Raw genomic sequence first — 24,227 nt, 5'->3', positions numbered from 1 at the left:
ATGACTCTGTGACCACAAAACAGCAGAAGATTAAAAGTCCCAATTTTCTCCCACTTATTGCTGGTAACCTTCTTGCCCCAGTTTCCTGCACCGTAATGTGGAGGCAACAGTATCTACCTCATAAAGTTATGGAAGGAGTAAATGACCTAACTACTGGAAAACATTGACAGCACTGCCTGGCACGGAGTAAGAGGTTCATAGAGCCCAGCTATTTTGTTTGAAGAGTTCATAATTCTAACATCAAGCCAACTAGTCATGGTAACTATTTACTTTTTAAAGCTGCTGAATCCAGTCCTCACCTCCTTCACCATAACTAGGACGTGGAATCAAAGTCCATCTAGGTTGGAGATCATGAAATTAATTGTCTGCCTGGTATGGTTTTGAAGGTGAAAGACAAATTATTATTAAGCCAGGCTCAGGGAGCCATTGGCTATCCAGCTGGGATCCCCACCCAAGACCACTGTCACTGTAAGTCACCACAACACAGGTGGCAGCAGTGAGCAAGCTGCTTTGCTGATGTTACATAATCCGGGTTCACCGGTTCACCCACAGTGCAAGCTCCCCTTTGTATGACCTGCTTTACTGAAGCAGAGAAGCAGCGAAAGCACGTGGGCCTTGTCCCCAGCACATTCCACACTCTGCACCAGAGTGGCTTAGAGCCCAGTTCTGGTTCCCTGCAACTGCCAGGGCTGGTAGTGACAAGGGGTTGAAGGAAATGTCCTCCCGGCCCTCACCTCCTCTAGTACCTGTCACAGAGGCGGCAGGCTGGTGTGGAATTAGAGGGATCCTTTAAAAATATGTCAGTAAAAACATATAAATCAGATCACCTTACTGCTCTGCTCAAAACCTCCTCATGAGTGAAGACCAAATCCTCCACCATCTGCCCCATCACCTATCTGCCCTCCTTTCCTACCCCTGCCTGCTCCTCTCCTACCCCTGCCTGTGCTAGACGCTGGCCTCCTGGCTGCCTCTCCAAATTCCAGGCACATTCCACCCCAGGGCCTTTGCACTGGCTGTTCCCTCTGCCTGGGGCCCTTTACATTGATACCACTGCTCCAGCACGCTGGTCTCCTTTATTACGTTTCTGTTCAAAAGCCCCCTTCTCAGAGGGCTCTTCCCAATTACCCCACTGACAACTACAAAGGACCCCACACACACTCCTGCCTTTCTAATCCCCACTCCCCACAGTTTTATCACTTTCTGACACCCCATAAAATTATGTTATTTTTGTCTCTTGATCATTATGGATTCCCTCCCTCCTCAGACACACACATCAATGTCAACTCCACAAGGGAAAGGAGGCTTTTTCTATTGCTTGCTGTATTCTCAGCCCCTAGAACACAGCAGGCGCTTGATAAATACATGTTAAATGAATGGTCTGTGAGGCAGGTGTTCTTATTACCCTATTCCAGATGCATCCAGCACATGTTTATTGAGCACCTACTGTGTACCAGACACTGTTTTAGGAGCTGGGATACAACAGTGAATGAAGGACGTTCCACACAGAGGGTTGGCCTCAGAGTCTGCATGTGAACCCTGTAAGACCTCTCTGTGGTGCAGTTAGGGAAGGAAGACACACACAATGGAAGGAAGGAGGGAAGGAAGGAAGGAAGGAAGGAAGGCGCGTTCAGAGCAGATAGTGTTCGCTCAGGTGGGAGGGGCTTGACTTTGAAGGTGTTGTCTTGGCTGCAGGATAAGCTGGAAGGGTGGTGGCTGCTTCCCAAAGCCACTCTCCTGGGGCTGCAGGTCCAGGGTGGCAGGAGGTAGCAGGGAGGAGGGTGAGTAGCGCTGCAGCAGCCACGTCAGGTAGAGAAAGAGCTCAGTTCGTGCCAGAGACTCTCCAGGGCATGCTCGGCGCCCTTGAGGTGGGGGGTGGGGGCAGAAGAGACCGAGATGAGGAGGGGGTGAAGAGGGGGTGTGTATGGGAGAGACATATCAGAGACACAGACAGGAAAGAGACCAGAGCTGAGGTCTGACCACATGGTTTCAGACCATGTCATCCCAGCCAACCTTTCCCGCCCCGTCTTGGACACATTCGTTCTCTATGAGCCCAGATGCCTTGGATCCTTGTCCACCTGTGGGGGTACAGCGGTCCTTCGGGAATCTGCAGGGGGGCTGGTTCTAGGGCCCCCTGTGATACCCAATTCTGAGGCTGCTCTAGTCTCTTCTATAAAATGAAGTAATATTTTTCCATTGCAGTAATATTGCACTATAATGTTATACAAGACAGGGGTTCATCATTGAGAACCAGTCACTACATTAAGGTCACTGCTAAAAGTTCAGAAAAATGGTGAAGAATTTGCACATACCCTAAGATATGCTCCTCAGCTATGTTAAATCATCTCTAGGTGGCTTATAATTCCTAATACAATATGAATGCTATGTAAATGGCTGTTATGCTGTTTTTGTGTGTGTTCAGTGCAGACACAGTCAGCAACCATGGTTGACCTAACCACCCAGTCCAGTCGGTGCTGGAATATCATTGCTTTGTTCGGCTGTGACCCCAGGATTAACTGTTCCACTGAGCTTCTACGGGAGCTCATGCTCCTCACATTAGAAAGTCACTCCTTATGTTAAGGGAGAGGTTCAGGGCCTCACTGGTGGCACAAGGGGTTAAGTCTCAGTGCTATCAAGCTAATGTCAGCCACTGTGGTGTGAATTCAATCCTCGCCAGAGAGCTACCCACATGGCGCAGCAGACCTCTCCTGTTTCGCCCGCTGCTCCCCTCAGCGGTGTATTTTAGTAGATCCACCTGTTCTGCTCCCCACTCTGTCCCTGGTGAATCTTCTCACTCCCCACACCTCTGGCCTGCACCCCAGTTCTTGTACGCATAAGTAAATAAAAACAAATCTTTGAAAAAAAGGGAGGGGTTCAGAGAGGCACAGTGTTCTTCCTGAGGCCTCACAGCAGCCTCTGGCCTGGACGAGAGCATGGACTGACCTGCAGAGAAGGGCAGAAAGGCAGGGTTCTTTTGAAAAGCCCCACTGGCATCCAGGAACCTCTCGGGCTGGAAGGAGGAGGGGTCTTGGAACCAGTCGGAGTCATTGAGGACAGAGTGGAGCATCGGGAACACCATGGTGCCCTGGGGGAGGAGTAAGGGCCAGATGTTCACAGCTACTCCCCCAGACAGCACCCAGAGGTGGACTTCCTGTCGGTTGGCCCAGTGTTCCCTGGTAGAGCAGGCCCCTGGAGACAGCAGAGCAAAGATCGTGCGCTCTGGGGTCAGCAGAACTGGTGGCTGAACCCCAGCCCTGTCACTTCCCCGCTGGGTGACTTTGGGCCAGTGGCTGTTTCTGAAACGAAATCTGTCCATCTGTGAAATGTTCCTATGACAGTTTTATTACAACTTGACACAGGGTAGTCAAGGAGAAGAAATGAATCTCTGGACATATAATAAACAGTCAAGAATTGGTTATTATTTTTTGTGCCTCACACCAGTGATTGAAACCTCGAGTGGCCCTTTTCCTTAACATCACACACTCAACAGGTCACTGCCTGGAGAAGGTGCCTTTTAAAAATTCTCACAAGGGGGCCTCCCTCGTGGTGCAAGGGGTTAAGTCTCAGCACTCTGACGCTACTGCCAGCCACTGCAGCACGAGTTCTATCTCCGGCCAGGGAGCTGACCCACATGGCGCCACAGACCTCTCCTGTCTTGCCCACTGCTCCCCTCGGCAGTGTATTTCAGTCTGTCTGCCTGTTCTGCTCCCCACTCTGTCTCTGGTGAATTCTCTCTCCTCCTGTGCCTCTGACCTGCACCCCAGCTCTTGTATCATAACTAAATAAATCTTTAAAAAAAAAATAAAAATTCTCACCAGGGCCAATGGCTGCCCTGGTATTATTTATATCACTTCCAGTCACAGAAGCCAATCAACCTCTGTGGGAACTCTTACCTATTTAGATCCTGTTGAACTGTTTTGATAGCTTTATAACCTGTCACAGATTTCTTAACCTCTCCAATTAAGGGCCCTTTTGATGTCCATTCAAGCAAATAAGCAGTATCCAGCTAACACTAAGAGCATCGAGGAACTTTCAGGCTGGCAAGGACCAAGGTATGGGGCCTCCCTTGGCAAGCCTCTTCCATCTGGCACCACTTATCTTTAAAGTTTTGTTTTTTTTTTTAAAGATTAATTTATACAAGAACTGGGGTACAAGCCAGATGTGTGCAGGAGGGTGAGAGGATTCACCAGAGATAGAGCGGGAAACAGAACAGGCAGAATGACCGAAATATACTGCTGAGGGGAGCAGCGGGAGTGACAGGAGAGGTCTGCTGCACCATGTGGGACCCTCCCTGGCCAGTGGTGATCTAACTGGCGCTGCAGAGGCTGTGGACAGCTTCACAGCGCTGCACTCAACTGCCTGCACCACCAGGGGAGGCCCACCACTTATCTTTGTTGTTGCAGGGTGAGGGAAAATCCCCACATCACAAAAGGCCCAGTACATGGCCACACTGACGCTCGAATTCAGGGAGATTGGGCAGGCTATTGGAGCCTGATATTCCTGCCACAACTCAGGCCTGGACAAAGTGTCTGAGAGGGTGTGTCAGAAATAAATCCAGGCCTGGATAAACACCCAAAAGAAGTGAAAGCAGGGCCTCTCTGGTGGTGCAGAAGTTAAAGTCTCAGCACTGTGAAGCTAGTGACAGCCACCACAGCACAAGCTTGATCCCCAGTCAGGGAGATACCCACATGGCACAGCAGACCTCTGCTATCTTACCCACTGCTCCCCTCAGCAGTGTATTTCAGTCGATCTGTCTGTTCTGCTCCCCACTCTGTCTCTGGTGAATTCTCTCACCCCCTTACCTCTGGTTTACCCCAATTCTTATATACACAAATAAATAAAAATAAAAATTAACAATAAAAAAAAAGAAGTGAAAGCAGAAGCCTGAAAGGTATCTGTACACCCAGGTTCATAGGAGCATTATTCAGCACAGCCCACAGGTAGAGGCAGCGTATGCATCCACTGATGGATGGTGGAATATTATTCAACCTTAAAAAAGGAAGGAAATTCTGGTATGTGCTACAGTTTGGATGAACCTTGAGGACATTATGCTAAATAGACCTCCTCCATGCTGAGATGCAGGCCTAGCTCCTGGGGTGTCTGCTGTGGATGGCTGGAAGCTGTTGTTTTCTGAGAACTGCCTTTGGCCACAGGAAGCTACCTCATCCTTATGGGAGCTCCTTCCTAAGAGAAGCCACAGCCAATCCCTGGCTGAGATAGGAGTGTTACACCAGCCCCTTGATTCCATGAGTGATGGCTCTTGAGACACTACAGTCCAGAGTACCCCTCAGAGCCCACTGAGTCCTCTGTGCTGCTGTGCCCATGCAGCTCCCCAGGGAACCTCCAGTGTACCAGCTGGGGGAAGAGTCTGTGCTCAGAGAACAGGAGTGGACCTGGACTTTTCTCTCCACACAATTCCAGGACCAAACCCAGTTTCTCAAGAGTCCCATCTCTAGCCCCTCTCACCCCAAATACTCTCAGACTAAGACAGACAGACCCTCCCCTTCAAACTACATAACCAGTTTGTTCATTTTAGGGCTACGAGAGACAGCCTTGAGAAGGTGACTTCTCAGCAAGTTCTGAAGCAGAGGAGGGAGGGAGCCATGAGGGTCTTTGAGGGAAGGGCATAGCAAGAAGGGGGAACAACCAATGCAAAGAGTCCAGGGAGAGGGAAACCCTGGAAAATGGAAGGACAATGAGGAACCAGGTGTGCTGGAGTGAGCTGGGAGAGAGCAGAGGATGGGCACCCAGAGCACCAGCTGGAGGCCTGATCATGCCAGGATTTTGATTTTGACTCAAAATGAGATGGTAACCATGGCGGAGTTTTACACCGTGGAGCGATGTGACTGAACGCCACTCTGTCTCTGGGGTGGACAACCAAACTTGTCGTGATAATAATCAAATGACTGAAACATTGGTGCAGTGACTATGTACCATCAACTCATTGATCTTTGCAACCACAAAGTGAAGGTAGAATTCTGGCACCCACTGTATAGAAGAGACCAGGGATCAGAGAGGTTGAGTCAATTGCCCAGCATTGCACGGCTAGAAAGTGGAAGTGCAGGGGAACTAGGTGACTCCTGAGCCCTAGTTCTCAATGGTTGCACTTTGGTGCCCCATTGGGGAGCTGGCAATCCCACTCCTGCTTGGGTTGAGGAAAGTGGGGCTGGGAACCAGATCTGGAAGGTCCCAGCAGCCCAGTATGGAGAGGACTGGCTTTACAGTTCTGCCTAAGACACCTGAAATTGCAGCTGAGCCAGGAGGCCCCCATGACTGTACCTTGGGGATGTGGTATCCTCGGAACTGAGTGTCCTGGGTGACAGCATGGGGCACGCCCAGAGGTATGATGTCTGCAAATCTCAGGATCTCGTGGAGCACAGCCTCTGTGTATGGCATCCGGGGCCTGTCCCCCAGGCAGGGCCGTCTCTCTGGCCCCACCACTCGATCAATCTCTTGCTGTATGAGCTCTGCTCCATTTAGTAAAGGGTGAGAAAAGAAAGTTCTGGCCATGGGAAGGCTTGACAAGCTGGGCACCCACTCCCACCTTCAACTTCCCAGACTCCCAACTCAGAATTGTGTCAAGGGCAGCCACCCTGCATCCGCTGATGATGCTCCACCTGCACTGCCCACCCACACCCACTGCCCTGGGCAATGGGCTAAGAGACCTGGGTCCTTGTTCCCAACTTGACAACTCGGGGCCACGAAGAGAAAGGGCTGGTTCTAACCTGTAATCTGAGGGTACTTTAGGAGGATTAGGAGACCATATCTCAGGGTAGTGCTGGTTGTCTCCATCCCCGCAAAAAAGATGTCAAGAGCAGAATTGAGCAAATTCTCTTGGTTGAATTCTGTGTGGGGATCCCCTTGCTCCTACATAAAAAAATGCAGATTGTCAGAATTAGAGAGGAGCCAAAAGAGGCCATCCAGCCAGACCAGGGATGGCAGATGAGTGGCTCTCCTCATTACATGTTCATTTCCTTAGTCTTTGCCCAAAGCAGGCATCACCAATCAATTCCAGCACTCTTTGCACTAAACCTCAGACCCCTGTTATCAAACAGGCAAAGCTGACACAAGAAGCTTATTTATAGTTCCAGATCTAGAACAAAGATTCCCTTATCAGTACATCCGTTTTATTGGTAAAATGAATGCCAGATTCCCATTTTCATGAGACCCAGAGATACAGAGAAAATTGCATTTGGTCACCCAGTAAACAGAAAAGCAAGGTGGGGGATTTGGTGCCTAATTCTCTTGAGTCCCATTCAAGGATGCTCCCAAACCCTCAGCCCTCACAGATCCCAGGAGGGAATGACCCCAGCTCCACGTCTCACCTGCTGCATTCGGATGAGGAAGGCATCGATGAAGTCCCGGGGCTGAGCCGGGTCCAGAGACACCTCATGCTCTTTCACAACACGGGCCACAAACTCCTTCTGCTTCTCAAAGACCTCGAAGAGCCGGTTGTGTGGCCCAGGGAGGTGCCGCAGCAGAGCTGGGAAAAGGCTGTATATCTTGGGGGCAGAAAGGGGTCCTGGAGAGGAAGTGTCTTGGCACCTGCTGTTTCCTCTGCTGAAATACTACTTCCCACCCTTCTGCTTACTCTGGCTGGTGAACTCCTGCTCATCAGGTATCAGGTGTGTGTCATCTCCTCCAGAAAACCTTCCCGAACTTCCACATTCTTATTGGCCCCAGCTGACGGAGATTTGACCTTGACCCCACTGTTCGTGCCCCCCATACTAGTTCTGATCCCTCTGCCAGCCAGTGCCCCCTGTCCCTCCATGACCCCTCTGCCTGTCCCCCACCCCCATGATCCACTCTGAACTGTCACTATCCCATGACTGTTCCGTCTCCTCCTCTGGGGTGAGAGTCCCGTGAGGGCAGGGCCCCAACTGTCTCACTAACCCCGTGTCCTCGCTCCCCGGCACAGGCTGGCGGGAGGAGTGGTTCAGGGAACACAGACCAAACGACTCCACTGTGTCGTGCCCTGATCACTGGTCACCCGTGCCTGGGACCAGATCTGTCAACCCCTTGATGGAAGTTGCGTCAGGACAGGGCAGGGATTGTTGTGGTCTGCAGTGTTACTAGCACTCAGCAAAGAACTGGACACAACATAAAAGGTTGATGACAGGCATTTGAAGTGATGGGTGGGACCCCGGAGGATGGGATGTGTGGCTGGTGTGGGGGGTGGCTTCAAGTACCTGCACCCAAAATGTGTCCACCTGCTTCAGGTTTTCAGCCAGCAGCCACAGGAAGGTCTTGAAGTCCTCATCTTGGTAGTCAAAACGACGGCCAAAGACCACGGAGCAGATGATGTTGGAGATGGAGCGCCGAATTGGGAAGGTGGGGTCAAAGGGCATGCCTGGGGGGGTACTAAGAGAGGTTAACTGCTCCCTGTCACTGGCTCACCCTCCCAGCACACATCTTACTATGCCACTCCCCTGCTCAAACCATCCTGCGGCTCCCCAGGGCCCTCAAGGCAGTTCAAGGTTTTAGTATGAAGCACAGGCCCTCACGTGGTCAGCTCCTATTATCACCCCAGTCTTCCTCTCACCACTTCCTTCCATGTTCAAGGCTCCAGAAAAATGGAACTTTCCTCAGCTTCTCCAGAACACTGAACTCTCTCATCTCTGGATCTCTGGCTTGTCTGCTGCCTCCCAAAACTGAGTGATTTTTTTTCTCACCCTGAAGAGTCAACTTAGATATCTTCTCCAAGAGGCCTTCTCTGACCCTCCCTTCTAGTCCTGACCAAGAGCCTCCTCTGGGATTTCCCCACCACAGTCCAGCCAGAGCAGCTGGCGCCATGACGGGAGAGGCCTTGGGAACCCAGGGGAGGCTCCTGACCCAGTTTTGAGTGGGGGTGGGGCAACTGGGGCCAGTAGATTCCTGAAGGAATGGATGGCTATGCTGAGCCCTGAGCTGGAGTAGCAGGAGTAGTCACACTAAGAAGGAGGAAAGCCATTCCAGGCCAAGGGTTTGGCCCATGCTTGAGAAGGCCCGAAGGCCCTCTGTCAGGGAGGTTGTCCAGGTTGCACACTTCACAAAGGTGCACAAGTTCTAACAACGTTCTGGCAGATGGCAATCAGGTGTCTTGAGAAGGGGGCACTTTTCATAATTCACAGAGGGGCACCGTATGGCTTGGCAGTTGCCTTGCCCTCAGAGGTTCCCAAAGGCTTTAAATTAAGCTGCATGTGTCTGGTTTTGTCTGGTAAAGACCTTCAGTGTAAATCACCCACATGTGATTGCACAATTGTTGTGTCTGTGGGAAGAGGTGAGTTCAGATCCCGCTCGGCCAGTCTATCTTTAAGGTCAGGAGTCCCAGGGACACTTTCTAGAGGCCCTGGGAGGTCAGAAGACCAGTTGGGAAATGTGATTGAGTCTAGGGCTCCTGAAAGTGATGAGGAACTGTAGTCTCAGAGAGGGGAAGGGGCTTGTCAAAGTCAAAGAGAAGAGCTTCACACACACACGCACACACACACACGCACACACACACACACACACATATACATGCTGGATCCTCCCCTGATCCCACGGTTCTCACCACACGTCTTCTCCAGCTCCTCCTCCAGGCAGCCCACTTCCTCCTGGATACGCTCTTCCAGGCTCCGCCTGCCCAGGCCCAGGTCCCGGAGAGCCGTCAGCGCAAACCTCCTCAGAGTTCTCCAGCGCTTGCCCTGGCTGAAGGCAATGCCTGCAGGGAGGCCAGAGATCAGAAGGCTGGTGGAATATTCCCTCTGGGCTGCCCTAGAAGGTGAGACTCCTAGGAACCATAGTACAGGGAGCGGGGAGCGAGACAGGGGGTGTCTGCAGGCCCTGAGCCGGGGGTGGGGATAGGACGAGGGGCCTTTGGTCAGCAGCGCTCAGCAGGGGCCAGACCTTGACCATCTGATGAACCAGGACTGTGCCTTGAGGGCAGCGGGGGCACATTTTCCCTAGCCAGGTCTATGTCATTCTAATGCAGCTTCTTTTGAGCATATCAAGGTCATTTGAGTCAATTCTCACATATATATGTACAATTTGTCCCATTTTCAGCGTTCTAGTAATTCTTGGAGTGGACATGTGATACTTTGCTCAGATCCCGCCTGGGGAATACAGAAACTGTGTTCCCTGCTGCTGGTCTGTCCTTGGCCATCAGTCCACACCTACGGCTGCTCCACGTGGGGCAGGAGGTCCATATATCATGACTAAATTCAGAATACCAGCAAAAGGTCATCCCCTCTCGAGACCTGTATCTCCACCTGGAGACTGTATCTAAGCTTGACTTGCCCCCTTACCCACTCCTGCTTCACCCCTTCCATTCCCCAGATACCAACCAGAGACCACATTCCCCCCTCCCCCGCCATGGAGGGCTTGGGTGTTAATGTCCGTCTCAGAGTAGGGACTCTGCAGACCCAGTCTGCAGTAAGTTCAAAGTCAAGTGTGGTAACATTTACAACGCCACCCTTCCTCCCCACCCAAAGGTCTCCATGCCCTTATCTTCATCACTCCTGGCTTCAGAGGTAGAGGACCTTGCAGGTGTGATGGAGCGAAGGATCTTGAGATGGGGGGTTATCTTGGATCACCTGGATGGGCCAAAGGAATCGTGAGGGTTTTTAAAAGAGGGGGGCAGAAGAATCAGGGTTAGAGAGAGAAGATTTAAGGACAGAAGCAGAGAGAAGAGTTGTGTTCCAGGCTTTGACAGAGGCTGGAAATGCAGGGGGAGGTCACTGGGCAGGACGACAGCTTCTGGAAGTTAAAAATGCCAGGGAACCAATGCTCCTCTACAGGCTCCAAAAGGAACATGCCCTGGAGGCACATTTGAGACTCTGACCTCCAGTGCTACAAGATAATTAATTCATACTGTAAGCCACTGAGTTTGGAATACTTGGTCACAGCGGACAAAGGTAACTAATAGATCACGTGGCTTTCTATCCAGGGTCACCCCAGTCTGCACTGGTTTGCCAGGTTGTAGTAACAAAGTACCACAACTGAGTGGCTCCAACAACAAAGGCACGTCCTACTGTCTTGGAGGCTGAAAGTCCAAGATCAAAGTACAGGGCAGCGGCACATTTTCGAGGACCGGAAAGGAGAGTCCCTCTGCGCTCGCCCTTGCGTCTGTGTTCGCTGAGCATCTTGTACATTCCTTGGCGATCAGCTGCAGCGCTCTGCTCCCTCCTTCATCCTCACAGGGCATTTCCCAGTGCCCATGTTTGTGTTCAAATCTCCTGCTGATAAGATGCCACTCATATTGGATTAGGGGGCCATTAGGGACCTCGTTTTAACCTGATTAAAATGACGCCATTTCCAAAGAGAGTCACATTCTGAGGTCCTGGGGGTTGGGACCTCAGCCTCCTGGGTGACGTTCATTCTGCAGGACCCTTGGGTCTCTGCCATGAGCCGAACACAGAATTGGGTACAGAGAGTCATCAAGCAGATAAGGTGCTGCCCACAAGGGATGGAGATTGATGTACCTCAAAAATTTATATTTCCTGGGCCTCCCCTGGTGGCGTAGGCGGTTGAGCGCTGCGCTGTAAAGCTGTCTGCAGCCGGTTCGATCCTGACTGGCCGGCGAGGGTCCCACATGGTGCGCAGACCTCTCCTGTCTCACCTGCTGCTCCCCTCAGCAGTGTGTTTTGTCGTCAGTCTGCCTGTTCTGTTCCCCACTCTATCTCTGGTGAATCCTCTCACCCTCCCGTGCATCTGCCCTGTACCCCAGTTCTTGTGTAAATGAATAAATAAATCTTTGAAAAAATTTATATTTCCTGACACTCATTCTTCAGCCCCACTTCTGAAGACCTTTTGTTACTGTTGATATGTGGTGCGCTTCATCCATATTCTTGTCTAATGCTTACGACAATTTGGGAAAATTCTATTCTGTGATTATGACAATTTTGGGAAAATTCTATTGCCAAAACGTATACATGGCAGGGCCAGCTGAGGGATCCAGGCCTATGGGACTCCAGGGTGCAGGTGTGAAGCCTCTTGCTGGGGTCCAGGCACCCCTAGGATTCTGGAGGGGCCTGTGAACTAGGATAAAAAACAAAATTGCATTTTTTCACTAACCTCTACCTGAAATTCAGCCTTTCCTTCAGCTGTGAGGGCAGGCCACTTGACAGTGGTTGAGGAGGCATGTATTCCATGCCAGGTTCTAGGTAAGTGCTTCATATATATTAACTCACCATCATGAAGAAAGTTCTGGGGCTAAGATTTGAACCCAGTTCCTCTTTTTTTTTTAAAAAAAGATTTATTTATTTACACATACAAGAACTGGGGTACAGGCCAGATGTGCAGGGGATAAGAGGATTCACCAGAGACAGAGTGGGGAGCAGAACAGGCAGATCAACTGAAATACACTGCTGAGGGGGAGCAGCAGGCGAGATAGTAGAGGTCTGCTGCACCATGTGGGTCACCTCCCTGGCCAGGGTTTGAACACGTGCTGCAGTGGCTGCAGGCCGCTTGAAAGTGCTGAGAGTTAACCCCTTGTGCCAGCAGTGAGGCCCCTCTTGCTCTTTAGTTTTTTTAGTGTTTCCACCATTACTTGGTGTCTTGAGTGCTCATTACATCTCAATGGACACTCAGGGCCCACTGGCCCTCGTTGGTAACAGCCGGACTTCAGCCTTTGGCCCTGAATCACTAAGTGGTCATGCACCTTGTGGGAACTTGTTGGGGTTGAGACCCCCCAGACCCTGGGCACCCCTACCCAGTCCCTGCCCAGCCTCACCATAGCCTTTGTTGGTCTTCTCGGAAATGGCCATCTCTGCGCGCCCCCCGAAGGCGTCTGCCTGCTCCACCAGGGCCTCACGCACTGCCTCATAGCCGCACAGCACGACCACAGGGGTCAGGCCCAGGTGCAGTGTGAACACCGGCCCGAACTGGGTCCTAAGCTGCAGCAACAGGATGGGTGGTGTGAGCCCTGCTGAGTGGGTCTGCAACTCCGGGGAGTCGGGTCTGTGGCTGCCTCAAGTCTGCATCTCGCTTGTTTCCCTTTATTCCGGGTCTCTGGGTCACCTCTGTGTCTCTGATTCTGAGTGTCTCTGTGCCCTCATTTCTCCATGCCCCACTCTTTCCCAGTGGCCACTCCTGCCAGCGCCCTCTCGTGGGTCTCTGCCTCAGGCCTCCAGCTCTGTGTTTGTCCCTGTGGGTCTCTTGGCCTCCGCGTGTGTTTGTGTTTCCACCTCTGTGACTATTCCTGGCTCCTGTTGCTCTATCTCGCTCTCTTGCTTTCCTGCTCTCTCCTGCACGAGACTCTTGGCTCCATTCCTGCATAACCTCTCTCATCCTTGCTCCTTGCTTGTCTCCGGAGTTCTCTCTCTCCCCTTTCCCTTTCTCCTTTTCTGTCACTCGCTGTCTCCTTATCTCTGGGATTCCCCAAGTTTCTGTCTCTGAGTATTTCTGATGAGAAAATCCCACCCCCTTACCTCTCTCTAGCCCCTCCCACCTCTGCCTGTCCCCACCACCATTTGGGTCCAGGCCCAGGGCAGGGGCACAGAAGGAGGCTGGTTCCCACACACCCTACTCCACCCACGCTTACCCTCAGTAGTGTCTGCAGGAAGGGCACCCCTCTCAGCTGCAGGAGGTTTCCCAGCACTGGGATGGGGGGAGGCCCTGGGGGCAGGCCAGCACGGGCAGCCGCAGTCCTGCTCCAGAGGGTGAGGGCCACAACGAGGAGGAAGAGGAAGAAAGAGAGCAGAGCCACTGGCAGAGCCATGGGGCCTGGCGCTGAGAGAGGCTCAGGCCAGGAAAAGCAGGAAGAGGAAATAACCCATGCGAGCTCCCGCATGTCTAGGGAGGAGGCAGGGAGGGACCTGGGATCCACCTTTGATCGCTTGCTTTTCCCTCAGCCTGGCTCTCAGCCTGGCTTGGGTGGCTCCCAATTCTCCCCTCAACTGTCCCTGGCTGCCCCGGCCATCAAGCTCCCTGATGCTCACGTTCATCCTCTTCAGTCTCTCAGTGTGTCTTCATGTCTCCAAGAGTCCATGTCTGTCTCTCTGTCTGGGCTTCGGTGTTCCTCTTAGCACCTGCACCTCTCCCTGCCGTGCCCTTTTCATCAGTCTCAGGTTTCTCAGCTCCCATCTTTGTGCCTCCTGCCCTGATAATAAAGCTTGTCACATTCCAGTGGAAGGAGTGACCTGCTCACCATGGGCACTGGCAGGAAAACAACCAGGACTTGATGTCTGGATAGTGTGTATCACGCTGTGAACTGCTGTGTCTTATCTCTGCTTCATGACCATCCATCCCTCCCACTCGAATGTTCACTCTATGAGGGCCAGAGCCTTTACCTGTTTTGACCTCTGCTGTGTCCTTGGAGTGCAGAATAGGGCTGGAATATAGGAAGTGCCTACTGTTTGCTGAATGGAGGGATGAATGAATGCTTGCTGTGTCCCTTGCTCTCTCACCATCAGCCTATCTTGGGTTTCTTGCTGTCTTAGCCACATCATACATCTCTCTGTCCTCCCTCCCTCAGCCTTGATCTCTGGGTCTCTTTCTGTGGCCATTATGTATTCACCGGTCACTCACTATGTGCCAAGCCCTCACATCTGTGTGTCTCATTTCCAAGCTCACAAGGTCCCTCTAGGGGAGGTGCTCACCTTTTCCAGGTCAGGAAGCCTGAGGCTCAATGAAGAGCAGACACTTGCCCAAGTGTCCTTGTGTGACAAACAAATGAGGAAACTGAAGCTGAAGGCTGAGTTAGTCTCTCTCTAAAGATCTGTGCTTTATTCTGACACACGAGCACAACCCTGGGTGTGACCCCCATAGCCCTAGACTGGGAGATGGTGGTGGGAACTCCAAAAAAGAAAGAAAGAAAGAAAGCCAAACAGGCTAGGGAGCTACTCTCAACTTCCCTCTCCTCTCGGTGTTATTTAGAAGGCTTGTTACTATCCTAAACGCCCAAAGAAATTCTGCAGAAAAGAAAGCAGTCTCTCCCTTGTTTACGTATCCATATCTACACAATGGAATACTACTCAGCAATCAAAACAGATAAACTCCTGCCATTTGTGTCACCACGGATGGAGCTGGAAGGGATTATAACCCAGAAGGAGAAAAGTATTTATTGGATGGGTTCATTATATGTTGAATATAGAGAAACTGTTGAACAATAGAAAAAACTAGCAAGCTGATCTTAGATCTGAGGCATACAGTAAGGGGGGGGGGAGAAAGGGAGGTCAAAATGGGGGAGGGAAGAACACGAGGGATTATGGTGATGGTCGGGGGAGAACTATGGGGTCTACACCTGAGGGGAGAAACCAATTACTGTACAGAAATGATGTAAGAAAATAAAAAAATGAAACTAAAAAAATAATTTCCTCCTGAACTTACTATCCTTCTCTCCCTTTCATACTTTTTCCTTTTCTTTCTTCCTTCTACTCAGTGCTCGCTCTCTCTCTGTCTGTGTCTCTGTATCTCTTTCAGACAGGTAGCAGAAAAGGTGGTAGAAATCGGTTTTGGAAATACACTGTTTGGATTTGACATCTGATTCTATCTCTTGTCTGCTCTGTGACCTGAGATAAGGTCTTAACCTCTCTGTCCTTCATTTTTTCCATCTATAAAATGGGGATGATGACAATACTGACTTCAGAGGGTGATGGTTAAGTGAATTACTCTGTGTGAAGCATGTCACACTTACCATTCAGTGTTCCCTGGGGTTGGGAGGAAGACCTGAGGTCAATGCCAGATCACACAGCACAGCAAGGAACTAGGACAGGAGGTCAGGAATGTCCATGGTGATAGATCTCCAAGTTCAGAAAAGTGCAGGTTCCACCCCTGAATTCAAGAGGTCAGGACTGTTAGTCCCCTCCTCCTGGGTCAGAGTAGTTCAGAGTGAGGCCTGTAGCTTTGACTTTCAGACCCAGATAAAACTTAGCTTTTGCCTCACTAGCTTGTATGTGGGGATGACTCAGCAGCCCTCACTTACTAGATCAGGATGTTTAGGGGTGGTGAGTGGTTTGTTTAATTTTATAATAAAGATGCTGATTTTCTATTTTAAAGAAGAGAGAAAGAGAGTGGCTGGTAACCAGAGAGCCATGGACATATTCTTTCTCATATGGGACAATTATTGACAGATCTATGGCACTGCCTGGATGAGAGCAAGGATGAGAGAGGTTATGCAGGAATGGAGCCAAGAATCTTGTGAAGGAGAGAGTAGGAAAGCAAGAGAGAGAGAGAGAGAACGGAGAACTGAAGACAGAACAGAGAATATGGAGTCCAAAGCAGCTAGAATTCACAGAAGAGTCCAGCTAGGAGATGCACAAAGAGGGGTGTCCTGGAGTATGCAGGGTCCCTTGAGAACACCAAGTTGAGCACTGACCAGCGCATGTGTATGTAGAAACTTCCAGAGGTTATGGAAAGAACAATGTGAAAGGACTAGAGGAAGCAGTACCAGTTGCTCATGAATAGTCAGGAATAGTGCCTGCTTGCATGAGCCAGACTGAAAAATTCATGATGCGTGGGGCATAAGGGCTCAGGAAAGTCTTGCCTCACTGTGTAGAATAATTAGTCCTATGCTGAACACTTGCTAAAAATCACCGAACAAATCTTAAAGTCAAGACTTTAAAGGATGAAATAGGTCCCAGTTTTTTTGTGTTCCAAAACACAGCTCAAGAATGTTTATAGGAACACAAATATCCAGTACCGAATAGAGTAAAATTCACAAAAAACTTATAATGCATGGGAAGAAGCAGACAAATGGTCCATAATGAGGAAAAATTCAATCAAAACTGACAAAGATGTTAGAATTAGCAAATAAGGATATTAAACAGCTGTTATTTTTGTATTTTATGTGCTTAAAAAGTTAAGTGGCGATGTAGAAGATAAGGTAAAGGCCCAAATTAAAAATTTTAGAGATTAAAAACTACATTATATGAGACGAAAAAATAAACTGGATGGGATTTCTAGCAGAGTAGGCACCACAGAAGAAAAGATTAGTGAAGCTGGAGTTACAGTGATAGAAACTATTCAAAATCAGACACACAGAGAAAAGAGAAATATAAAAAATGAAATAACATTAGTGATTTGCAGAACAACATCAAGAGGCCTTATATATATAAAAATATAATTTGTAGACATATATATATAAAATGCATATGTACATACATAGTTTGAGACCTTGAAGGAAGGCAAGGGAGGACAGAAGAAAATATTTGGGAAAAAAATTGGTGAAAATTATAAAACTTCGATATTTACTCAAGCACAAGAAAAAGATGACACTAAAGCACATTATAACTGAACTGCTCAAAACTAATGTGAAAATGAAAATTTGAAAAGCATACAGAGAAATACACACATGGTATACAGAGGAATGAAGATGAAGATGGCAGCAATTTCTCATCAGAGACAATGCACGTGAGAAAACAGTGGAGCAACATCTTTAAGAACTGAAATGACAAATCTTTCCACCTAGAATTTTTTTCTAAAGATTTATTTATTTATGCATATAAGAACTGGGGTACAGGTCTTTGGAGGGTGAGAGGATTCACCAGAGACAGAGCAGGGTACAGAATGGGCAGACTGACTGAAACACACTGCTGAGGGGAGCAGCGGGCGAGACAGGAGAGGTCTGCTATGTCATGTGGGTCTCCTCCCTTGCCTTCCTTCAAGGTCTCAAACTCTCTATATATGCATTTTATATGTATTATATGTGTGTAGATTATATATTTTATATATGTAAGGCCTCTTGATGTTGTTCTGCAAATCACTAATGTTATTTCATTTTTTTAAATTCTCTTTTCTCTGTGTGTCTGATTTTGAATAGTTTCTATCGCTGTAACTCCAGCTTCACTAATCTTTTCTTCTGTGGTGCCTAATCTGGTAGAAATCACATCCAGTTTATTTTTTCATCTCATATAATGTAGTTTTGTGCTGCAGTGGCTGCCGACAGCCTCATGGGTTGTATCTAAACCCCTTGCATCACCAGGGAGGCCCTCTCCACCTAGAATATTGTATCCAGCAAAAACATCTTTCTAAAACAAAGGCAGGATAAGGTAGTTTTCAGATATACAACAGCTTAAAAAGTCATCATTTGAAACCTACACTAGAAATGTTAAAGGAAATTCCTTTGGGCAGAAGGAGATAATTATCAGATGGAAATCTGAATCTGGACAAAGGAATAAGGAATCTTTGAAAATATTTTTTAAAAGTTTTTTTTTTTAAAGATTTATCTATCTTGCATACAAGAACTGGGGTACAGGCCAGAGGTATGGGGGGCTGTTGAGAGGATTCACCAGAGACAGTGGGGAACAGAAGAAGCAGATCCACCGAAATATATTGCTGGGGGGAGCAGTGGGGACTGCTGAGGGGAGCAGCAGGTGAGACAGGAGAGGTCTGCTGCACTATGTGGGTAGCTCCCTGGCTGGGGATCGAACCCTGTGTCACCAGAGAGGCCCAAAAGTAATTATTAAATAAAGTAGTAACATGTAGTGTGAGGTTGTTACCGCAGGATTCCATCAGGTAACCAGGAAGCAAGGCAGTATTCAGAGAGGAGAAGGGAAGCTCTTTATTTATGCTGGTGGGCTCAGAGGAGAGCTTTCTCCAAAGTCTGAGACCTGAGCAATTAGGCAACTGCGTAATTATTGCCTTAGCAGGGGCACTCTTGCACTCTAAAGCAAGCAGGGAGTACAGAAGCAGAAGATTCCTAAGCATAAGTCAGGTGTGTGGACTTGAGAATGTTTATCAGTTTCCCTGAAACTTTTAGTCTACATTGAGGCTTTGTCTTAACATAACTTTACAGGTCAGCCTGACTTTTGCCACTTCAAGGTTTATAGTATATGTAAATACAAGATGTATTAAAACAATAGCCAGCTATACTACAGTAAAATTCTTAAGTCAAGTGACATCTTATCGGGTCTCCCCTGGTGGTGCAGCGGTTGAGTGCTGGGCAGCGAAGCTGCCCGCTGCCTCTGCAGCACCAGTTCGATCCCTGGCCATAGGCGAGGGTCCCACATGGCGTGCAGACCTCTCCATGCCTGCTGCTCCCCTCAGCAGTGTATTTTGTCACTCTGCCTGTTCTGTTCCCCACTCTGGCTCTGGTGAATTCTCTCACCCTCCCGCGCTTCTGACTGTACCCAGTGCTTGTATGAATAAATAAATCTTTAAAAAAAAAAAAAGGTGACATCCTATCACTTGAAGACAGATTAGTAAGTTAAGAATTATACTATTAACTCTAAAGCAACCACAAAACTGACAAATCAAAAAGGAAATATAATAGAATCATAAAAATATGTGATAAATTAAAGAAGTTAACTATCAACCTTCAAACAACCACAAAAATAGCAAATCAAAAAGTTGTAGCTACTAAATCAACAAATTAGATATAATAGAACCATAAACATATGTGATAAGCTACAGAGGTAAACTATGAACCCCAAGCAATCACAGAAACAACAAAACAAGAAGTTACGACTAATAACTAGTAAGAGATTTGAATATATTTCTCTTAATAACTTAAAGAGCACAAAGGGGAAAACTTGGAAAGGTGACAGTAGAAATGAACACCATTTTTAACCAACATGGCCAGGGTGACATTGATGGCAAGTTTTTCAGGAAAAAACAGAAAAACAGAAAAAAAAGTCATGACTTTTCGGACAACTCAACGCATTACTTAAAGATTGCAGAATATGGGGCCTCCCTGGTGGCGCAAGGGGTTAAGTGTCAGCACTATAAAGCTACTGGCAGCCACTGCGGCATGAATTCAATCCCTGGCCAGGGAGCTGACCCACATGGTGCAGCAGACTTCTCCTGACTTGCCCGCTGCTCCCCTCAGCAGTGTATTTCAGTAGATCTGTAACAGGGTGGTCCCCAGGAAAGGGGGAGGTTCCCTGCCCCACCCAAGGGAGGGTGGAGCTGAGCAGGGAGAGGAGAAGCTGCAGAAGAGACTGAGGAAGGAAGCAGGATGGAGCCAGGAGACCTGGAAGAGGCGCATGGAGCCTAGAGACACGTGAAGAAACTGCGCTTGTCTTTTGGTCGTGGACTGGGTGACACAGATGTGGGTGAGACCCGTGGGGAGGTGACAATGGCAGCTTTTATCTTGATGTTGATTTTGCTCTTCTCCTTCCGGACTTGTCCGGTTGTTTGTGACCCTTTTCTGTGGGTCCCCACTGGAAGATGCTTTAGACTTTTAGCAGGCTTTGGGGCCTTGTTCTGGGCCGATCCCATATGGATGGACTTTTACCCACGAGGGGACAGATAACTTTGGGTGCTTCATTTAGAAACTGGACTCTGCCTTACCTGTATTGTTTCCTAGTTTTATTAAAGCTCCTAACCCCTTAAAGTCTCCTATGTTTTCTGTTGATGCGGTGGATGGCAGAACCCATTTAGAATAGGCAGGTTTGCGGGGTTTGGGCTGACCCTCTCCCTGTCCTATAACAGATCTGCTTGTTCTGCTCCCCACTGTCTCTGGTGAATCCTCTCACTCCTGCACCCCAGTTCTTGCATGCATAATCCTTTAAAAAAAAGATTAGCAGAAAGTTAGGTAAGAATAGAAAATAGAGATAATATGCTTGGACTAGCAGGTCCACAGGCAGTAGCAGCCCCCGGTGACTCCAGGGGTTTACATCCCTGATAACAGCATCCCCCACACATGAACTGTCCCACCTTCATACTTGAGTCAAATAAACACCAGGCTGCCTTTGGATCAGGGTGGCCATTACTGTCTGGTGGAGCCCCTCTAGGGTTCTCATTGCTCCAAGCCTTCGTGGACTTTGCGTGATCTTTCCCTGCCCCGGGCAACTCCCAATGCTGCCACTCGCAAGGTGGCAAATGGCGACCCCAATGTGATCAGCTTGGGAGAGTAGCCTGGGATCAACTTCCTAAGTTAGAGAAAAGGGAAAAGGACATCCGATTTCATTTTAAGTAAGTAAAATAACAGGTGGTGGTAAATTTAGCTTCGCATGTCTGCAGGAGGTCAAGTTAGACAGTTTTCACCTAGAGGTTTCTTTTTTCTCTGTCTCTGTCTCTTCCTCATTCCTCCTCTTTTTTCTTTACAAGTAGGCTGAAAAGGCCAAATATCCTGTTTCTTTTAAGTAGGCTGAAAAGGCTCACATGGTGAAAGTTTCTTTTGATTTCTAAATGTTTCCTTTATTTTGGAACCAATTAAGAGGCCATTAAAAAAAGGGCATAGGTCAGCCAGTTAAAAGCTGTTTAGGGTGGCTGCCACAAGACTCCCCTAATAGGATAAACTGGAAACCGACCTGGATTAGGGATTAGCTGGGATTAGGGATTAGCTGCCCGCCAGTTGCAAGAAGACTGCTGGTCATATTGTTACGTAGCAACCCTGATATAAAACGGGTTGCCTGGCTGTGGGTCCTCACCTGCGCTCTTAAAAGGGACTTATTAATACTCCACTATAGGCACACACAAAAGGTTAATAAAAGGTTTATTTACAAGAGAAAGGGAAATGAGGAAATGTACAACTCAGGGAGAAAATAGGGAAATAAAGTCTTTAATGCATCCTACCTGATCCGCGACCTGGAAATCCCAAAGGCACTCCAAGCTGCCCGAGGTGCAAGCTGGCGGTGAGCCAAAAAAAAGGGAACCCCCCAAAGCCCACGTGTCTGGTTTTATACCAAACCTGGCTGCTTAACCCCACCCTTAGGTTCCAGCAACCTTCCCTTTGGTGGTGATGGGATTTGTAGTTCCCAGTGTCTTGATGGCTTTGGTCCGGAGTGGGGGTGGAGTCCACAAAGCCTGTATAGAATTAGCTTTAGGACATCCTTTTTCCCCTAACACTTCCCCCCTTTCACTTTTTCCCACCATTTCCATGGTGATGAAGATCAATATATGGATGTTGGGATGCAATCTCAGATGAAAATTTTTTTTAAAGATTTATTTTTATTTATTTATTTATACAAGCACTGGGTACAGTCAGAAGCGCGGGAGGGTGAGAGAATTCACCAGAGCCAGAGCGGGGAGCAGAGCAGGCAGAAGGACCGAAGGACACTGCTGAGGGGAGCAGCGGGCGGCAGGAGAGGTCTGCGCGCCTTGTGGGACCCTCCTCCAGTGGCCGGGGAGCAGCCGGGGATCGAACCGGCGTAGCAAAGGCTGCAGGCAGCCTCACAACCTGGCGCTCAACAGCTGCGCCATCGGGGAGGCCCCGAAAAAAATTTTTTTTTTTTTTTACCGGGTTCCAGTGTGAAAGAAAACCAGTCCCTCCAGGTATTGTCCATTGTGGAAAGCAAAAGTCCTCCATTCCTGGGAAAACAGTTCATCAGTCCAAGTCAAAAAAAATCTGGAGGTATTAGCCCAAACAAGACAGCAAATATTTCAGAATGGAAAAACTGTCATATTGGACATTCATGGACCATGCTGCTAACTGCTGCTTCTCTTACATACATTGTAACCCTGAAAAAAGACTGTCTCCTAAGACTATATCCTGAGATTGTGCCACCATATATATGGTGGAATAAAAATTAAAAGGGGGGATTGTAATAGGGTGGTCCCCAGGAAAGGGGGAGGTTCCAGGTTCCCTACCCCACCCAAATGGAAGGTGGAGCTGAGCAGAGAGAGAAGAAGCCACAGAGGAGACTGAGGAAGGAAGGAAGCAGGATGGAGCCAGGAGACCTGGAGGAGGCACATGGAGCCTAGAGACATGTGAAGAAACTGTGCTTGTCTTTTGGTCGTGGACTGGGTGACACAGATGTGGGTGAGACCCGTGGGGAGGTGACAATGGCAGCTTTTATCTTGATTTGATTTTGCTATTTTCCTTCCGGGCTTGTCTGATTGTTTCTGACCCTTTTCTATCGGTCCCCACTGGAAGATGCTTTGGACTTGTGGCAGGCTTTAGGGCCTTGCTCTGGGCCAATCCCATTTGGATGGACTTTTACCCACGAGGGGACGGGTAACTTTGGGTGCTTGATTTAGAAACTATATTCTTTGCCTTTCCTGTATTGTTTCTAATTGTATTAAAGTTCCTTCCCATTAAAGTCTCATATGTTTTGTATTGATGCGGCATATGGCAGAACCCATTTAGAGCAGGCAGGTTTTGGGGGGGTCTGGGGTGCACCTCTCCCTGCCCTGTAACAATATGAGGTACCTTGGTCCCTGAAGAAAATAGACACATATACCATCTAGAAGCCCGTCTGGGGTTTGCCTCTAAGGGATTGATCTCCTAGCAACCCGGGCTGTTTTCTCTTCTCTAAACTGGAGGATTCAATTCTGTGTTGTGAGTTTGAAAGCACTGGCTTCAGTGTGACAGCTGGGAAAACCGTTTCCTCATGTAAGCACCACACAAAGATCTGATACAAAATCCCCATCCCAGCCTCAGATCCCCTTTCAGTTACCTAAATGGCTCCTCTTGTCTCTTTTTCTTTATTGCTTTTTCTTGGAGACAAGTTTGACTTCTTGCAAAATGGGCAATACACTAACAAATGGGAAAAACAAAAGAGACAGCAGTTGCAGGATCTTTTAAAAATGACGGGCTATAGGGTAACAAGGTGGCAGTTAGAAAATCTCTTGGTGGGCCTCCCTGGCGGCACAAGGGGTTAAGATGCAACCTGTGAAGCTGTCCGCAGCCACTGCAGCACGAGTTTGATCCCCAGCCAGGGAGTAACCCACACAGCGCAGCAGACCTCTCCTGACTCACCCGCTGCTCACCCCAGTAGTGTATTTCAGTCAGGCTGCCTGTTCTGTTTCCCAGTCTGTCTCTGGCGAATCCTCTCACTCTCCACACCTCTGGCCTGCACCCTAGTTCTTGTATGCATAAAAAAAACAAATCTTTAAAAAAAAAATAGAATATCTCTTGATTTCCATCAGAAAGAGATGCCCCTGGCATTCTAGGGAAGGAAACTTGGATTTAAATGACTGGGAAAGGTAGGACAATGCCTACTGCAAGCAGCAGAACAGGTAAGGTCTTTCATTTCATCCCTTGGAATCTGTGCATTTTAGTGCTCAAGCTAATTCAGGGACATAAACCCTCCTCCCTCTGAGAACGTTACCAAAAAACCCACTCTACTTTCTCCTAAAAAATTTCCTGCTCCAGGAGGGAGAAGGATCAAAATGGGGGGCGGGGGAGAGCACAAGGGACTATGGTGATGGGACACTGGTGAAATGGTGGTGGGACTATCACGGGGACCACACCAGAGAGGAGAAAGCATATATTGTGCGAAAATGAAGAATGCAAATATATATAAAATAAAAAATGTAAGCATCTTTGACTGCCAAAAAAAATTTTTTTTCAGCTCCACTAACTGCCTCAATCTACCTACCTTCCCTCTCTCTTCTCCCTCCTTTGATTCTGCCCAAACTGCCTCAGGCACTTCTGCCTCAGCCTCCTC

The 24,227-nt window shown here is 48.6% G+C and overlaps 1 protein-coding gene across 6 annotated transcripts in view; it reads right to left on the bottom strand.

The window, feature by feature from the left end:
- Positions 1-1,407: 1,407 nt before the first annotated feature.
- The window catches only part of LOC119248645 (cytochrome P450 2G1-like), a 343,966-nt gene continuing 321,146 nt past the window's right edge, over positions 1,408-24,227 (bottom strand). For all 6 annotated transcript variants that reach the window (XM_054697191.1, XM_054697192.1, XM_054697190.1 and 3 more), the window contains 7 exons: positions 9,527-9,676; positions 8,187-8,347; positions 7,323-7,499; positions 6,723-6,864; positions 6,277-6,464; positions 2,941-3,082; positions 1,408-1,859 (listed from right to left, as the gene is read on the bottom strand). In XM_054697191.1, the coding sequence (XP_054553166.1) occupies positions 1,648-1,859; positions 2,941-3,082; positions 6,277-6,464; positions 6,723-6,864; positions 7,323-7,499; positions 8,187-8,347; positions 9,527-9,676 (1,172 nt within the window). In that variant the 3' untranslated portion in view covers positions 1,408-1,647. The remainder of the gene's footprint in view (positions 1,860-2,940; positions 3,083-6,276; positions 6,465-6,722; positions 6,865-7,322; positions 7,500-8,186; positions 8,348-9,526; positions 9,677-24,227) is intronic.

Source organism: Talpa occidentalis, unplaced genomic scaffold (genome assembly GCF_014898055.3).
Source record: "Talpa occidentalis isolate TD23 unplaced genomic scaffold, MPIMG_talOcc4v2.1 talOcc4.17, whole genome shotgun sequence".
In the NCBI taxonomy this organism is placed as follows: Eukaryota; Metazoa; Chordata; class Mammalia; order Eulipotyphla; family Talpidae; genus Talpa; species Talpa occidentalis.
The sequence above is the reverse complement of the archived record's forward strand: the minus strand, read 5'-3'. Positions and strand labels throughout refer to the sequence as shown.